At 45.0% G+C, this 17,040-nt stretch overlaps 4 protein-coding genes across 4 annotated transcripts; 2 read left to right on the plus strand and 2 right to left on the minus strand.

Moving 5' to 3' along the window:
- Positions 1-962: 962 nt before the first annotated feature.
- Positions 963-1,488, minus strand: LOC122392906 (keratin, type II cytoskeletal 68 kDa, component IB-like). Its single transcript, XM_043388267.1, has 2 exons — positions 1,471-1,488; positions 963-1,280 (listed from the first exon to the last, which is right to left on the minus strand). The coding sequence occupies exons 1-2, from the start codon at positions 1,486-1,488 to the stop codon at positions 963-965; spliced, it is 336 nt and encodes a 111-aa protein (XP_043244202.1).
- Positions 1,489-2,905: 1,417 nt separating this feature from the next.
- LOC122392907 (keratin, type I cytoskeletal 10-like) lies at positions 2,906-4,329 on the plus strand. The gene is made up of 2 exons (XM_043388268.1): positions 2,906-2,923; positions 4,012-4,329. Exons 1-2 carry the CDS (start codon positions 2,906-2,908, stop codon positions 4,327-4,329), a joined length of 336 nt encoding a protein of 111 aa, XP_043244203.1.
- A 3,121-nt stretch (positions 4,330-7,450) lies between these two features.
- LOC122392908 (glycine-rich protein 3-like) lies at positions 7,451-7,971 on the minus strand. The gene is made up of 2 exons (XM_043388269.1): positions 7,954-7,971; positions 7,451-7,771 (listed from the first exon to the last, which is right to left on the minus strand). The coding sequence occupies exons 1-2, from the start codon at positions 7,969-7,971 to the stop codon at positions 7,451-7,453; spliced, it is 339 nt and encodes a 112-aa protein (XP_043244204.1).
- Positions 7,972-11,184: 3,213 nt separating this feature from the next.
- LOC122392909 (keratin, type I cytoskeletal 10-like) lies at positions 11,185-11,986 on the plus strand. Its single transcript, XM_043388272.1, has 2 exons — positions 11,185-11,202; positions 11,669-11,986. The coding sequence occupies exons 1-2, from the start codon at positions 11,185-11,187 to the stop codon at positions 11,984-11,986; spliced, it is 336 nt and encodes a 111-aa protein (XP_043244207.1).
- Positions 11,987-17,040: the final 5,054 nt, after the last annotated feature.

Below are 17,040 nucleotides of genomic sequence, written 5' to 3' on the forward strand. Positions count from 1 at the left end.
GCTTGACATAAGACCTTGCAAGAGGTGTATGATATCACACTAACTTTTGCCTGAGATAGTCACCTCATTTCGAACGCCAAACTGCCAGTTTTCATATCTCTCGATCGGCTTATAATGGCGGGGTAACATGACTGACCTAACCTTAGGTGACCTTTAGGAATAAAATGGCTTCAAAATATGACCTCACTTGACCTGACCTTGACCTAATGTCGACCTGAACTTCCTCCAAATGTGGTCTGTATCACTAATCAATGGCAATAAGCAGTGGCAATAAAGACCACAAAACTGTCCGATAAAGCCGAGTTATTTTCAACTAATCAATGGTATACAATTGAGTTATATGAGTAAAATGGCCCATAATAGAGGCGTCGTGCATATCCTATTTAAAATTTCGCTTTTTGGTGACCTGACCTGACCTTAAACTTGACCTTTGCATGACATCCTATATAATGCATCTCATCTCGTAAGTGTAATAACGAGTTCTGAGTGATCAATCTGAATCCATTCTTCGCCAGCTGCAGGGCTTTATAGCTCAAAATGTAGAAACCTTAATTTCTACCCTTGACCTGATATTGGCATTACCTGTGACTTGCTAGAGCAATGCATGTTTTTTCTACATATATTCGTCTTGTTGAGAGCTTGCGATCGTCGCTTTCCACGTTTTTTCTACGACCATCCATTCGGAAGTTAGACTGGGAGCAGAATCTCCCCCTCTCCATGCGGGCGCCCGGAGCGAGGGCTTTAGGTCGGAGCATGTATTTGACATACAAGGCACAGTACAGTACACATCAAAACACGTAAAGCCGTTTAGTAGGGCTCTGCGTGATATTTCTCCCGCAAAGATAAAAGGGATATGCTCAGATCATTGAGCGTGGTGTGTGGCACGGCTATTTTGTGTCTATTTAGGCGAGACAGATCAAGCACTGAGTTGGGTCATTGCTTTCCAAAGCCTCCATGCCCGTCTAGAAGTAGCCGCCACCACTGCGGAATCGGTTGAAGAAGCCGCCGCCAATGGCGGAGCCGTGCAGACGACCTCCGCCGTAGCCGGAGTTGAAGCCAGAGTTGAAGCCAGAGTTGAACTTGTTGAAGCCGCTGTTGAACCGCTGTCCACCGCCGATGAACCTGTTGCCGCCCTTGCCATAGCCGCTGTTGAAGCCGCTGTTGAAGCGTCCGAAGTTGTTGAAGCGTCCGCCCTTGTTGAGCTGTCCGCCACTGAATTGGCTGCCCCTGAACCCGCCGTCAGCCGAGGCGATGACCACGATGGCGGCGACGAGGACAACCTGAAGCAGGGGGTCACATGGTGAGACTGGTGGGAGTGGCGAGTATTTTCGGATGACTTTTAACACACATTTGTTTCGGTTAATACCTGTAGTCACCATTGAATATTGCAGCCAAGTATCAATGACTTTCTCTCCGTTCCTATGAACATAGTTTACACATTCCCCTTTGCTTCGTTAATATGACGCTTACCACAAACTTGAAGTTCATGTTGAATTGTTAGTTGCTCTTTCAGACGAGTATGACTGCTGACTGGATGCTGACCGTAAATCACTCCGTCTTTATACTAAACTTCACGCTATGACTGCGTAGGGAGACTTGCAGTTGTATTGGCGGTGTTGTAACTTGTAACTGACCCTGGGCGATACTGCGCTCCGATGACTGCGTGTAAGTGCGAGCCACACTGACCTACAGTGGCGGACAATGATAGTATCGTACGACCCTTCCCGGTATGTGCACATGTGATTATCTAAGAATTATCGTAGATGCTGATATTATACAACATTCTGCAAAAGGTACTTACATGCCATTGCCATATCACTAATATAGAGTGTGCCCATTGAGTTCTATGATTGAAATGACACCTAAAACATTTCTCGCACATTTATAAAATATTTCGCCTTTGGTGCCCTGAACTGTCCCTGACCTGGACGTCTGCGAGGTGTGTATGCATTGCATCTTGTCTTGGCAGCCTCAGAACGCGCCTTGAGTGCTCAATCTCAGTCCATTCTTCTCCAATTGGGCTCCAAAGCCAGTAGGTATCTATTGAAGAAATCTGCAGTTTTTATTCTTGACCTGATCTTGACCTAGACTGTAACGTGCTTAGGCAATTGCTTTCTCTCAAAAGGCCTGTTTTGCTTGCTGAGAGACTTCGATTGCTGTTTTCCCCGTCTTTCTACAACCATCCATTCAAAAGCTAAACAAAGGGGGGGGGGCAGAATCTGTCCCGCAGCGGGGCGCATACGACAGAATACTCGTAGCCCAGCATGGCGCGGGTTCAATATATGCACACATATGGATTTTTGATATTACCATGGCCATGCTGGCTTTTCATTGTCGAGCCATGAGGGCCGAGGCTGTCCTTCATTGCCAAAAAACAGCCCATAAGTTTTATCAACTTCGGACGCTGTGAGAGGGGACATGCTACAGACGTCCCTCCCCTCACTCGGATATACGTCAGTGGGTCCGAGAGCAGAGTTTGCGGAGAGGCACGCAATAACGCCTCCCCTCTTATTTCCTCTCCGTCTCGAGATGTATCGCAAATTGTGAATATCATCCAGCCACCTGGATTGTCATCGCATTCCATTAGGGAAAAATGCAGTAAAATGCAAAAATTGCAAACGTTTGAAAGGCATCTTTGTGACCTCTGGTGTCAGCTCAACCGTATACACTGAGAAAAGGCCAAATAATATTGCCATTGTCCGTTACCAGCGTGCAGTATGATCTACACTTCCCATTTCCACGCACTTGTATCAGTCGGGGTCAGTTAGTAGTTACGACACTGTGAATTGGCCTGCAAACCTCCCTATTGCAGCTGGGCCTTGGAGTATAAAGGCACGGATCGGGTGACAGAAGTCAATCAGTCGACATTCCAGCCTAGTTGAAGGAGCAAGTACCTCAGCTCAACATGAACTTCAAGCTTGTGGTAAGTGCTGCATCAGAGGAGGGCTGAATGGTTTTAACTCACTGATAGACATTTAGGTAGACGACATATCTTTGTGCGCTGACACTTAGCTATAATAGGTATTCATTAATGCTCGGCAAATTTCAATGCTCGGCAAATTTCATTGGGAAGCATTCATCCTTCCCACCAGTCTCACCATGTAACTTTCTCCTTCAGTTGTTAATAAAGCGTACGAAAGGCCATATTTACTTTAATGCGAAATATTACATTAAACTAAATGAAATAAAAGATAAGCTACCCGACGTTTCGCATATATTTGCTTAGTCATGGGCGATCTAACACATTTCACAAATCATACATTTTTTGAATGCATTCGAAAAATATTACAAAGTATTAAACAGTTTATCAAAAACATCTCCCCGAAGGGAAATTCGGCGATCGATCGATAGAGTTTCTTCATGTCGTTTTCTTTTTGACTCGTTCTGCTATGCTCGTATGTAACTTGAAAAACCCTTGTGATACGTTCGTGACTTCTTCAGTTCGGATGTATGATAAGGCGTATTATGGTGAAACAGGGAGGGGCCTTAAAACTAGAATTCGGGAACATAGGAACGATTTACGCAACCACAGGGAGACGAAGGCTATCGTGATGCACGCTGATAAAGAGGGACATTTACCGAACTGGAATGGTGCCGAAGCCCTACACAGCGACCTAAAGAAAACCGAGAGGTGGCTGATTGAGGCGGCATACATCCGAACTGAAGAAGTCACGAACGTATCACAAGGGTTTTTCAAGTTACATACGAGCATAGCAGAACGAGTCAAAAAGAAAACGACATGAAGAAACTCTATCGATCGATCGCCGAATTTCCCTTCGGGGAGATGTTTTTGATAAACTGTTTAATACTTTGTAATATTTTTCGAATGCATTCAAAAAATGTATGATTTGTGAAATGTGTTAGATCGCCCATGACTAAGCAAATATATGCGAAACGTCGGGTAGCTTATCTTTAATTTCATTTAGTTTAATGTAATATTTCGCATTAAAGTAAATATGGCCTTTCGTACGCTTTATTAACAATTGTCTCAAATAAAATTTTCTCCTTCAGATTGTCCTCGTCGCCGCCCTCGTGGCCATCGCCTCAGCTGACGGCGGGTTCAGGGGCAGCCAGTTCAGTGGCGGACAGTTCAACAAGGGCGGACGCTTCAACAACTTCGGACGCTTCAACAGCGGCTTCGGCAGCGGCTACGGCAAGGGCGGCAACAGGTTCATCGGCGGCGGACAGCGGTTCAACAGCGGCTTCAACAAGTTCAACTCTGGCTTCAACTCTGGCTTCAACTCCGGCTACGGCGGAGGTCGTCTGCACGGCTCCGCCATTGGCGGCGGCTCCTTCAACCGGTTCCGCAGTGGCGGCGGCCACTTCTAGACGGGGATGAAGGATTTGGGAAAGCAATGACCCAACTCAGTGCTTGATCTGTCTCGCTTAAATAGACACAAAATAGCCGTGCCACACACGACGCTCGATGATCTGAGCATATCCCCTTTATCTTTGCGGGAGAAATATCACACAGAGCCTTACTATCGTGACGGCTTTACGTGTTTTGATATGTACTGTGTTGTGCCTGGTATGTCAAATACATGCTCCGACCCTGGACCCAAAGCCTTCACCCCTCTGGGGTATTCAGCCGAACGCGCTCCGCAGAGGGGGGGAGGGGGTTCTGTTCCCAGTCTAACTTTCGAATGGATGGTCGTAGAAAGACGCAGAAAAAGGTTATTGAAAGCGCTCAACAAGACGAATCTTTAGAGAAGGACATGTATTGCCCTAAAGTCACAGATAGCGTCGAACTCAGGTCAATGGTAAAAACTACAGGTTTCTTTATTTTGAGCTGTAAAGCCCAGCTGGCGAAAAATGGATTCAGATTGAACACTCAAAACGCGTCATTAGACTAACAAGACGAGATTCACTACATAAGATGTTATGCAAAGGTCAAGTTTAAGGTCAGGTCAGGTCACCAAAAAAGCGAAAATTGAAATAGGATATGCCCGACGCACGCTGCATGGGTCATTTTACTCATAGAACTCAATGGATTTACTTGATTATGTACAGATCATATTTGGTGGAACTTCAGATCGATATAAGGTCAAGGCCAGATCAAGTGGGTCAAATTTTGAACCTCTTTTATTCAGGTCACCTAAGGCTGGGTCGGTCATGTGACCTCACTATTATAAGCTGATGAATGGGGGAAATATGAAAACTGGTAGTCTGGCGCCCGAATGATGTTTGTGTTACTATGACTACCTCAGGCAAAAGATATCGTGATATCATACATTCCTTGCAAGGTCTGATGTCAAACTTTTGCATTATTGACCCTGCTTAACGTTCACTAACACGCGCAGTGGAAGGGTTCCGAGAACATACGCCCAATGGAAGGGGGAGGCAAAGGTCGCCCCCTAACCCGCGAGTTGCTGGGGGGGGACGTTTAACACTCCCACTTTTTTCGCCGGGCCATAGCATAAGAACTGCGCGCCGCAGGCGCGCCAAATTTTGGGTACCTGTAGGGAGTAGATTGAAGTTCATTGTGGCAAAGTTTCAAAAAAAAATCAGTCTAAATTTTTTGAGATATCAAGGTTTTAGTGACGTCATGATTTCTGAGTTTTCGACTAAAAACGGCATATGTTCAAAAAAATCATATAAAATCACAGAATAGACATACAGACATGCCGTAAACGCCATTAGACTGCCAATACCATGAACATTCACATGACTATCTTCGATTATTGATTATCGTTCCGCATTTTCCAAAATCTTGAACTGAATCTTGGCAATTTCTCGTGACTACTTCAAGACCATGATACATGCATTTCTTAAATTGAACTTTTTGAGCCAAACACGTACACATATGATAAAATGAATGTCAACATCGTGTTCTACGCCCCAAATTACCCATTAAACATGTGTCACAGGCTGCGAATATCAGTTTTGATTTTCGGGGATATATGCCTACCCGGTTGACCTGACCTTGACCCTGACCTATGCTTGACTGACCCCTACAAAGAGCTGATACTCTTGTAGGCCTTATATGATGGATTGTGCACCGTTTTGACAGAGTTTATGACGAGAGGTGGCCATTGCGAAGTCCTGAAGTCCATGCTACTGAAAGCCCGATTTCAGGTGTTTGACCTGACCTTGACCCGACCTGTGACCTCAAAATTCAACTTTAAAGTACTCATCTGAATCGTCTCGTCGCGTTCTTTCGTTTGCCGCCTCGTGCGTTTCGCTGCGCCTATTGGTTCTCGAGTTATCGGCTGGGGGCGTTTAACGCCCCCCCCCCCCCCCCAGCAAACGGTGGGTGGCGAAATACCCCAGCAACTGCCGGGTTAAGATTCCAGTTCTTATATAGAAGCTAGAAAGACTGGCCGATTTTCTTATTTCTTTCACTATACGACAGTACATACCTTTCTCTGACCATAACATTGCCTGTACAGTACCCAAAATTTGGCGCCGTTTTTAGCTAAAGCGCGTCGAAAAGTGGGGCGTTTAACGTCCCCCCCCCCCCAAGCAATTTGCAGGTTCAAACCGGGTAAGTACCAGTCACTGCGCCTCGTAACTGCCCACACGCTCACTTCTTACGCGAGTCTTTAACTCACTTGGGGGCGAAACAGCACGGGGGTTAGTACCCCCCCCCCCCATCCCCCTCGGCCGGGACGTACTCACATGTAGAAAACCAATAGGCTCGGCGAGTGTGACATACCCAAGATGTTACTGCTCCGGCCTTTGTAAATATCTATTATCATCATAACCCATCAACGATAGCAACGTTTTATTACTAGGTCCTTATGTATTATCTATTGGGAACCACCGAGAAATGCATACTCTACTGTATGCCCCCGCACGCCTTGTTTGTCGATTTTTTTATCGCATTGTGTACCGTTATGCCGAGTAAAAGCAACAGATAGCGAGTAAAAATGTTTGGTGCTATAAAGCTGACATATCGAGCATACTGGTGAATCCAAGGGGATGGGCATTTGGGGCAAACACCCCCGCCCACAGCGCCCGAAAGCGACGAAAATTTGCGACTGTTCGAGAATAAAATAATCAAACAAATTTTATCAGAAAAACTATGTTTTAAACTGCACAGCAGTGTGCATAGAATCGAAATCCCATGGGTTTTTGAAAATTTGGAGAAACCGTTATGTGCTATGCCCTCCCCCGCAGCGTCGAAGACTGCCTTTTTTGGATCCACCAGTGACCGATAGACACATCAGTAATTAACTAGTGTGCACTGTGTATTGGTGGTAAGCTTCATTGCACGTTGTTCATTGGGACATTTACGTCGAGCACAATGTGTATAGACTACAACATAGCACACAGCACTCAACCGGCAGGATGTTAAGGTCTCTGTGTGATAAATCTCGTGGCCAAGATAAAGGCGACATGACCAGGCCATCGGGGTCGTGCGTGGTACAGCTGTCTGGGGTCACGGCGAAACGGATCAAGTACTTACTCGATTCAGATATCTTCACCAAGTGCTAAACCTCGCCCCCGTCTAGAAGTAGCCGCCGCCACTGCGGAACCGGTTGAAGGAGCCGCCAATGCTAGAGCCGTGCAGACGACCTCCGCCGTAGCCGGAGTTGAAGCCAGAGTTGAAGCCAGAGTTGAACTTGTTGAAGCCGCTGTTGAACCGCTGTCCGCCGCCGATGAACCTGTTGCCGCCCTTGCCGTAGCCGCTGCCGAAGCCACTGTTGAAGCGGCCGAAGTTGTTGAAGCGTCCGCCCTTGTTGAACTGTCGGCCTCTGAACTGGCTGCCCCTGAGCCCGCCGTGCGCGTCAGCCGAGGCGACGGCCACGAGGGCGGCGACGAGGACAACCTGAAGCAGAGAGTCACAAAGTGATTGAAGGGGGTGAAGATCTTTTAGTGAAATTCGACGAACATCCCCATCAGTATAACATATATCATGGCCAAGTGTCAACGCTTAAAGATGTTGCTCTCATCCAAATGTCTATAAGTGAGTTTATACATTTTCAATTTCTTATTTGTTGGAGCACTTACCACAAGCTTGAAGTTCATGTTGATGTGAGGTACTTGCTCCTTCAACCAAGCTGAAATGTTGACTGACTGACTGCTGTCGGCCAATGTGTGCCTTTATACACCAAGGCCCAGCTGCAAATAGAGAGTTTTGCAGGCAAATTCACGGTGTCGTAACTCGTAACTGACCTCCACTGAGACAAGTGTGTAGAGGTGTAGGTCGTACCGGTCGCTGGTAACAGACAATGGAAATAGCATTTGACCTTCTCTGGTGTTTGCAGGTGCGGTAACACCAGAGGTCACAAATATGCTTTCAACATGCAAACCGTATTGCATTTTGTCGACCAAAATGTAAATGACATTCCAAGTGCACATGAATGATATTCAGACTTCACGATGCATCTCAAGACTGAGAAGAATGAAGAGGGGAGGCGTCATTGCGTGCCTCTCCGCAAACCCTGCTCCCGGGCCCACTGACGTATTCGAGAGTGGAGAGCTGGATGTCTGGAGCATGTCCCCTCTCGCAGCGTCCGACGTTGACGAAACTTATGGCTTGTTTTTGGCAATGAAGGGCAGCCTGATGACTCGACAACGCAAAATTACCATGACCCAGGCAATATCCAATATTCAGATCTCTGTGAATATACCCCCCCCCCCGAATAACCCCCTTGGGTTATTCGGCCGAACGCGTCCCGCTGGGAGTGGGACAGATTCTTCCCCTCCCTTTGTCTATTTTTTGGACGGATGGTCGTAGAAAGGTGGAAAAAAACAATCGAAGACTTTCAGCAAGACAGGCCTTTCGAGAACAAAATGTGTGCCTAAGTAGGTTACAGGCTAGGACAAGGTCGGGTCAAGGATAAAAATTACAGGTTTCTATAATAGGTACTGCTTTGGAGCCCACATGGCGAAGAATGGACTGAGGATGGATGGATGCATGCGCTGCCATGCGAAGTTTAACCCGGCACCGCCTGGGCTATTTCCGTACCCACGACAGCCTGGGGGGTCGGATCCGACCCCCCCCCCCTGTTATCTCGAGAACCAATGGTCGTATCGAGCCCCGCGAGGCAGCGTTCGAAAGGTCTCTATGAGACCTTCCCAAAGCATTCTTAAGATTTTAAGATTGAGGTCAACTTTCGGGTCAAGATCAGGTCAAACGTCAAATTCTGGGGTTTTGCATGATTAGGCTTACGGACAGCGGAATCGATAGCTGCTGCTCGAAACTCACTAACAATGACCTCAAAGACCTAGTGAAGGTACCATGTGCGTATAGGGGTCATACTAAGTACGGGTCAAGGTCAGGTCAGGTCACGAAAGGTCACGGTTTTCACTTTCTGCTACATGGGCGTGCGACACATGTTTTATGGCTTATTTTTCACACCGAATCCGATGGTAATGGTTACATGTTACCCCAAGTCACTGTGCTGGTGATACGTGTGCATTGAAAGCATAAAAAATCGTTTATACCATACATAACTAAACGAGGGCTAAGAAAAAGTCAATTTTTCAACTTTTTATTTTTGACATAAAAATGCACTTTTCTAGACGAGCTTTGTCCCAGAAATCTAGTGGTTCCATCTGTTTTCACATGCGATGTTCAGAAGTGCCTCTAATTCAGGAAAATGCTGGTGACGTCACCATGCCCTATGCATGTTGGAGCTATTTTTTACAATTTGGGGGTCAAAAATCAAGATAGAAAGTTGAAATTTGGGACATCTAGTGTTCTAATAGAGCTCTATAATATATATTCCGGTTTTTGTAAATTCTCAAAATTTTGGATTTTCTAGCTGTTTTTCAAAAAAAAATATAGTTTTTTTTTATTTTTAGGGGTAAAAACGCATTTTATGGAAAATCCGAGATAGCCATTTTAAAGAATTCGTTGAGCTGCGTCTATTCATGTTGTTAATTTGCAATTTGCTTTAAACCTTGATTTTTGGCGATATTTTAAACATTTACCACTTTTTGACTGAAAACGCCATGTAGTTACATCACTAAAATCGATATATCTCAAAAAGTCTTAAAAATTACACAGGAGACGTCCAATTGGTGGGGGAGAAGGTATACCAAGTTTTAAGTTGATAGCGTAAGCGGTTCATGAGTTATTCGAGAAAAATGGAGGGGGGGTCGGATCCGACCCCCCACCCCCCAGGCGGTCGCGGGTTAAGGTCAAAGTTCATGCAGGTCACCAAAGACGGAATATTGAGAAGGATATGTGTGACAGATTTGTTATAGGTCTTCTTAGTTTAAAAAAAAATAGGTACTTAATAGTGGTATTGACCATATTTGGATAGAGTTTAGGGGTCAGGTCAAGGTCAGGTTAAGCGAGGTCAAATTTAGAAGTAGTGATTTAAAACAAAATTCGTGTCTTTCCAATGTAGTTTTTCAATACGAATCGCATGAGAAGATCTACAACAACTAATAAATAATAGTTTTGTGTGTGGTGACGTACTTAGATTGGAATACCTCCCACATTTTTCAATTGATTTTTCTAAAAGCTACTTCTAGTATTATGTCAATTGGATGGCCTCATCTTTCTAATGAAATTCTGATAAAGTAGTTTGTCAAGATAAGAAAAAGTTTGCATATAAATTATTTGTGCTAAGCCTACCACTAAATTACACTAAGTGACTGATGAAAATGCATTGCAACTTTGAATGTTTTATCCATCACATCTTCCAAATGACATGACGCCCGGAATAGCCGTTCTCGAATGGATGGGTTTGTCGCGACGTGAAATGAAAAAAAAAATGAAGCTCTTTTAGATCCGGTTGCTGCTTAGTACGATGTGGCCCAGTAGCCGAGTTAGAGTTGATAGAAGAGAAACATTGTCCCTCCTTAATCCTCGTTCCTTTCCCTCACAGTGTGTGAGCATTTTCCAGGCACACTACCTGTCACTGCATAGAATTATGTTCAGTGCTGGACAGTGTTAACTATATACATAGATCTATATCAATGGTTGAAAGAACCTTTCGCATTTTTTTATTGTAGCAGAGATCTACGTGAACTGTTGTATAACCAATGTGCATACACCGGAAAGGGTCGTATGATATTGCCATTGTCCGTCGCCGTAGGGCAGTGTAGCCCGCACTTGCATGCAGCCATCGATGCACAATGTAGCTCAGATTCAGTTACCAGTTTCAACATCGCTAGTACAGCTTCAGATCTCCACTTAAGTCGTAGTATAAAAACACGTAGTGATTTACAGTTAGCAGTCAGTCAGCATTCAAACTCGTCTGAAGGAACAACTAACAATTCAATATGAACTTCAGCTTTGTGGTAAGTGCCATATTAACGAAGCAAAGGAAAACTCTGGTACTCTGGTCGTAGTAATATCACTAAACAGGTATTAGCCGTTTTCACGACGGGCTATCTGGCAAGTGCACCTAATTTGACCAAATCTGCACCTAATCTTTATTACTGCAAATATCTTTAATTTATGAATTTATTTCAGTGTTTTAATCGATGATACTCTCTGATAATATGACAAAGCAGGCATTATAGTGCAACCCTAGCTGATAGCTACTAAGAGATACACTGAACCTAATTTGTCCAAATCTGCACCTAATCTGCACCAAATGTGCACCAAGTGTGTACCAGATGGCTTTCGTGAAAACGGCTATTATGACACTTGGCTGCAATATTCCATTGCGGCTACAGCTATTAACTGAAACAGATGTGTGTGAAAAGTCATCCGAAAAGACCGCCACTCCCGCCAGTCTCACCATGTGACTTTCTCCTTCAGATTGTCCCCGTCGCCGCCCTCGTGGCCATCGCCTCAGCTGACGGCGGGTTCAGGGGCAGCCAATTCAGTGGCGGACAGTTCAACAAGGGTGGACGCTTCAACAACTTCGGACGCTTCAATAGCGGCTTCGGCAGCAGCTACGGCAAGGGCGGCAACAGGTTCATCGGCGGCGGACAGCGGTTCAACAGCGGCTTCAACAAGTTCAACTCTGGCTTCAACTCTGGCTTCAACTCCGGCTATGGCGGAGGTCGTCTGCACGGCTCTGCCATTGGCGGCGGCTCCTTCAACCGGTTCCACAGTGGCGGCAGCTACTTCTAGACGGGGACGGAGGCTGTTGAGACACTGATCCATCTGGGGCGCGGCTCGAAACCCCGCCTCGCACATTGCGATCCGATTGCGATAATACTCGTATCCTTTCTGATTTGTTCCCAAAACTATATATTTTGATCATAACCGTTGTGAGTTTCATTGGTTTCTTGCTTTTCAAACCGTTTATAGATGGGCTTCAGCTGCCTCTTACCTACGTTACCAAGATTGCCTTTAGTAGGAGGCACAGAAGATTTTAATTTTATTTTTCGGTTTACCCGACAACCAAACAAGTGATCATTACGACGGGAACTCTGACAGAGACACAGATAAACACAGAGCTGCGCACCGTCCGCACATTTCATACAACATGGTTAACATTAACCCTCGACCTCGCAGGGCATTTTTCATAACACGGCCTGGCAGAGGGGAGGTTGATGTGACCCCCTCGCGATTGGCTCCTATGGCACCTAGAAAAACCAAATTTGGTAGGTAGGTGCTTCCCCCTCCCCCCCGAGCCCTCGCCCCTGTGCAAATTTGGTTGCTCTATGTCAATATTTAGGGGGTTTGGGGGGGGGGTAAAAATGTAAAAATTTCGCTGAAACATGTCAAAGGTTTTTCGCTTATAACTATTGATCTAATTAAGATAGAGCAACAACAAAAGCACCAGTGAACTCAGCACATCAAGGCGCGTCGAATGCTATACTTTTTTGCTTGCTTAATCCGCGCCTTGTTGGGGGCCATTTTGGCCCCCTGTGATTTTTATTGAATAGCGAAAAACGGCGGCGCACAGCACCGCCAAATTTTTGGTACATTTTCAGACATCAATTTGACACTTTCGTACAAAATTTTCAGCCATAGGTCATCTTATGTCAGGAGTTATTGAGGTCAAACGGAGGTCATGTTCGATCAAAAATATGCAAAAAAAAATGAAATCTTAGAAACGCTGACAAAAGCTACAGTCAAAGAGCAATTTCAAAGTTGCTTATATGGTCTTGTAGAGAAAAGACGGTGCTACAAAACTCTTACCTCGGATTTTCAAAATTTTGTTATTTTTACCCCCAAAATCATTTTTTTATAAATAGCAAAAAGTCCCAACAGCTTTTCGAATTCCGAAAAACGGAACATAATATGATAGTTCCTACTCTCTTCTATCTACTTTCCAAATTTTAGATGGATGCCTGCTTTTTTGACCAAGTTATAGCGAAACAAAATATGTTCAAAATTGATGACGTCAAATTTTTGAACTCAATTGTTAGCAATTCTAGACGTTATAGCGCAAAACAAAGACCACCATTGGACTCCCCGTGACGAGCTGCATCGAATTAATACCCATTTTATGCAAAAATATCAGGTTTGAAATTTGACCTCATTTGACCTGACCTTGACCTGAACTTCACCAGAGCATAACCTAAACTGGCCCCAAAGGTTGCCTGACCCACATAATCGCATTTGTCATGTAAAAATGGACCATAAAACATGCATCTCATGATGTTTTCGTATTTTGACTCTCAGTGACCTGACCTCTGTGACCTGACCTGGTAAAGTGGCCTCAAATAGCAAAATATGTGTTTTATAAGCAATTCCCCATCATTGATTTTTGATAAGATGCATTTGATTCGATTTTACAACGCATTTCTTAAAATGCCAGAAAACGGTGAAAATTCGACATTATATGTGACATTACCTGTGACGTCATCAGTTAGACCGAGGTCAATGAAATTGGGTCACAAGGCTATCCAACGCCGTTTGCCGCTAGTCGCTATATTGCGTGGTTCTCGAGATCTTAGGGGGGGGGCAAAATGCCCCCCCCCACCATCAGGCCGCGCTGCTCGGTAGATTTCATCACGGCGCGGGTTAAGTGTACTTCAAAAGTTAAGCACAACTTAAGGAAAACTTAAGTCTTAAGAATGTTCTAAATGCTTAATGTTGCATATCATTCGACTCGGCTGTTCAAGAGGAACAGAATTATACCATTTTGAAAGTTATCTTTATTATGTGACAAGTTATTGGCACAAACGTCAGTTGACCTCAGTTGACCTCATTTGACCTGACCCATGGATGAGTACATCAAACAAAGAAGCACCAAGTGCCATAATGTTAAAGGTAGTGTGCCAGCTTTTCTGGACCATATGGAGTTAATGACCCGGATAAGGAGAACCGGATTTTTAGAACTTATCCATACCTTCAAAACTCATGGAAACGTCTTAAATTCGTCAAATTTTGAGTACCTCAGTGCGAAATTCGCCCCGACGGGTTGTCGGTCGTACCCTAACCACATTTCACACCACTATGAACAATAGGAATGCACACACTAAAATCGCTATTACCGATAGGCTCATCCAATCAAGTTTCGATAAACCCGTTCATCATCATCTCCTGCGGTCTCGAACACGCCTGTTAGGTGGCACTGGCTTCTGATCATACTTTGTGTTGCGGTGGTGGTGCGTCGGGCCGCGAGCTCTGACTTCGGCCAAGAAAAATGCGTCAGCTGATCATTGTCATTTCTGCCACTTTTGTGTGGTGAGATGGGGTTATAACTTAAGAGACGGCTGTTTCATATCAATTATTTTACATAAAATCATATTTCAAACCATAAATTAATGTTCGACAGCCAAATTAAAGAAACAATACCAATACAGGCTTACAGTTTAAGTTCGACATTGTGTTGTCTACGATTAGACAGCTGATAACTCATTCCCGTACGTCGTAACTCTATAATGACCTTTGCTTATTGTCACATGTGCGCCGCATTCACGATTGTTGCCGACGCCTGTTTGCAAGTCAGCCCATTACAGTTGTTATACATATCGAAAAAACCGATAAACTTTTAGGCGAAAGAAGCACTATTCCAGGCCCATTTTTTTATTTTTTTGCGATATTAGGTAAAAACAGAAGCTTCGTATGCTAGAAAAAAATAAAATGGAAATCATTAAAAAGGTGGCACACTCCCTGCCACCGTGCTGTGGTTTGAAGCACAAAAGTGATAGAACGAAGCGGATATCTCCAGTATTTCCCTATTTGGATATTTTCCCATAGGCTTAAAATTGCGACGTGATGACCTCTAACTGACCTCAGGTCAGTGACATAAAAAAAACGAACTATATGTTATAGGGTAGACCGGGGCAAGTCGCCCCGCCGAGGTAAAACGCCTCACCGATGTTTCTCGGAACTGGCAGAGTTCTGGGGAAACATCCTCTCTTCTATAAAACGTGCACTATATGATCATTATATGAGCAGACTGGAAAGAAATTGTGATGACTCTTTCGGGAGATATAGCCAAAAATGTGTTTTTTGAGTGATTTTTTTTTTTGTCAGATTATGCATCATGGCGTTCTTTTATGGTCCACATCAGGTTAACGACTTTTATGTATTTTGAACAACTATATTCTAACGCTTATCATGCCGGGTTGGTTCGTGTTAAATTATGTCTTGCTGGAGTGCAAAGCGTTGTTCTCTGACCGAACTACGTGATGGGGTAAAACGCCCCAGTAGGTCGCGGGGCAAAAAGCCCCACGGGGCGTTTTACCTCATGTGTTGTTCGGGCTACCCACTTTCTAATGTTCGGTAGCTGGCGAACAGTAAGTTTCTATGCCTTTATGTGTATTTTTCTCAGCAACTGGATGGCAAAGGAAGCATTCTGTAAACATTTGCATTGCAATAATTTATTATTTGGTCTTATGAGGCAGGTGAAAAACCTGCTCATACAATAGTGTCATAGCTGAACACCTGACAGGATGGAATGTGCTAACTTCAGAGCCGTACCTCCAGAGGTCTAACGGACCTCTCACATAAGATTAAGCCAACTACCATGTTAAATCTGTAATCTAAAGTATGGGGCTCTTTGCCCCAGGCCGTGGGGCGTTTTGCCCTGGGGTTGGGGCAAAATGCCCCATTTGCAGTTGCTTCACAAATCACTTCCTAGCTTGGAGTCCGATCATAAGTGAATGAATTTGAGGGGTGCAATTTAAAGTAAAATGTCCAAAGAACGCATTGAGCACAAATTTGGCCTTCCAGGTGATGTGGGGCAAAATTTATGCAGCAAAATAAATTATCTGGGGCGTCTTGCCCCAGGCTACCCTACAACTTTGTGAACTTAACACATCCTGCAACTTTAAAGGAAATCAGTCCAAAGCTGTGAGTTGGACAGACCTGCATAAAGAAAATTGAAATTTGACCATGACCTTGTACCGGTTTTTCTGACCTGGTGACCTGACCCAAGGTCACCCGGACCTGAAATTTTCAGTTCATATGTAAATAGGCTGCCCTATAGGCTGTGTCAAATTTGGCGGCGCTGCACCGCCGTTTTTACGCTATCTTCGAAAAACCTTAGGGGAGGTTGCATCAACACCATCCTTCCAGGGCGAAGGGCATATGGTACATGATGTTTTCAGCCTCAAACCTGCCCTTGATCCTATGAAGCACCAGATGGATATCTTCGGTTTGTGCTGCTCCCTGATGTGACTCGCGAGGTCGGCTGCTGAGTGCTGGTGTTACAGGCCAGCCCATGCTGCCCTCGGGTGGGCACACCGTTTGGTAGGCAACAGCCCTGTACTGCCCCCTGCAGGACCTTTGCTGAAAAGGCTTGATGTTCAGCCCTCTGGCGGGCTCTTGCTGAACTTAGCTGTTCTGTGCTGCACCCTAGCGGATACCTGACCGGACTAGAGAGGCGCTCCGTTGTCCTACTCTCTACGGCCTACGTCTTCGAGGTTATCACTAGTCAGCCTAAAACGAACGTCAATCAGCGATTATAGATGAGTTTGTCTGCTGAGAGCGTCAGCTTAACCCCTTTCGCTTGCCAATCTGTTCATTTAGGAGCATTGATTTTAACGGCTTTCCCGTTACCACGCTGAACAGTCTGCTCCTGCTCCAAATAACTCAGTCCCACTCACTGCTCGAAACATCTGCACACTTCTCCAACCAGCTCGTCACAAATCCAGCCAGCCCTGTTACAACTCCAACCAGCCCTGTTACAACTCCAACCAGCCCTGTTACAACTCCAACCAGCCCTGTTACACTCCAACCAGCCCTGTTACAACTCCAACCAGCCCTGTTACAACTCCAAC

This window comes from Amphibalanus amphitrite, unplaced genomic scaffold (genome assembly GCF_019059575.1).
Source record: "Amphibalanus amphitrite isolate SeventyFive unplaced genomic scaffold, NRLGWU_Aamphi_draft 000506F_arrow, whole genome shotgun sequence".
NCBI lineage: Eukaryota > Metazoa > Arthropoda > Thecostraca > Balanomorpha > Balanidae > Amphibalanus > Amphibalanus amphitrite.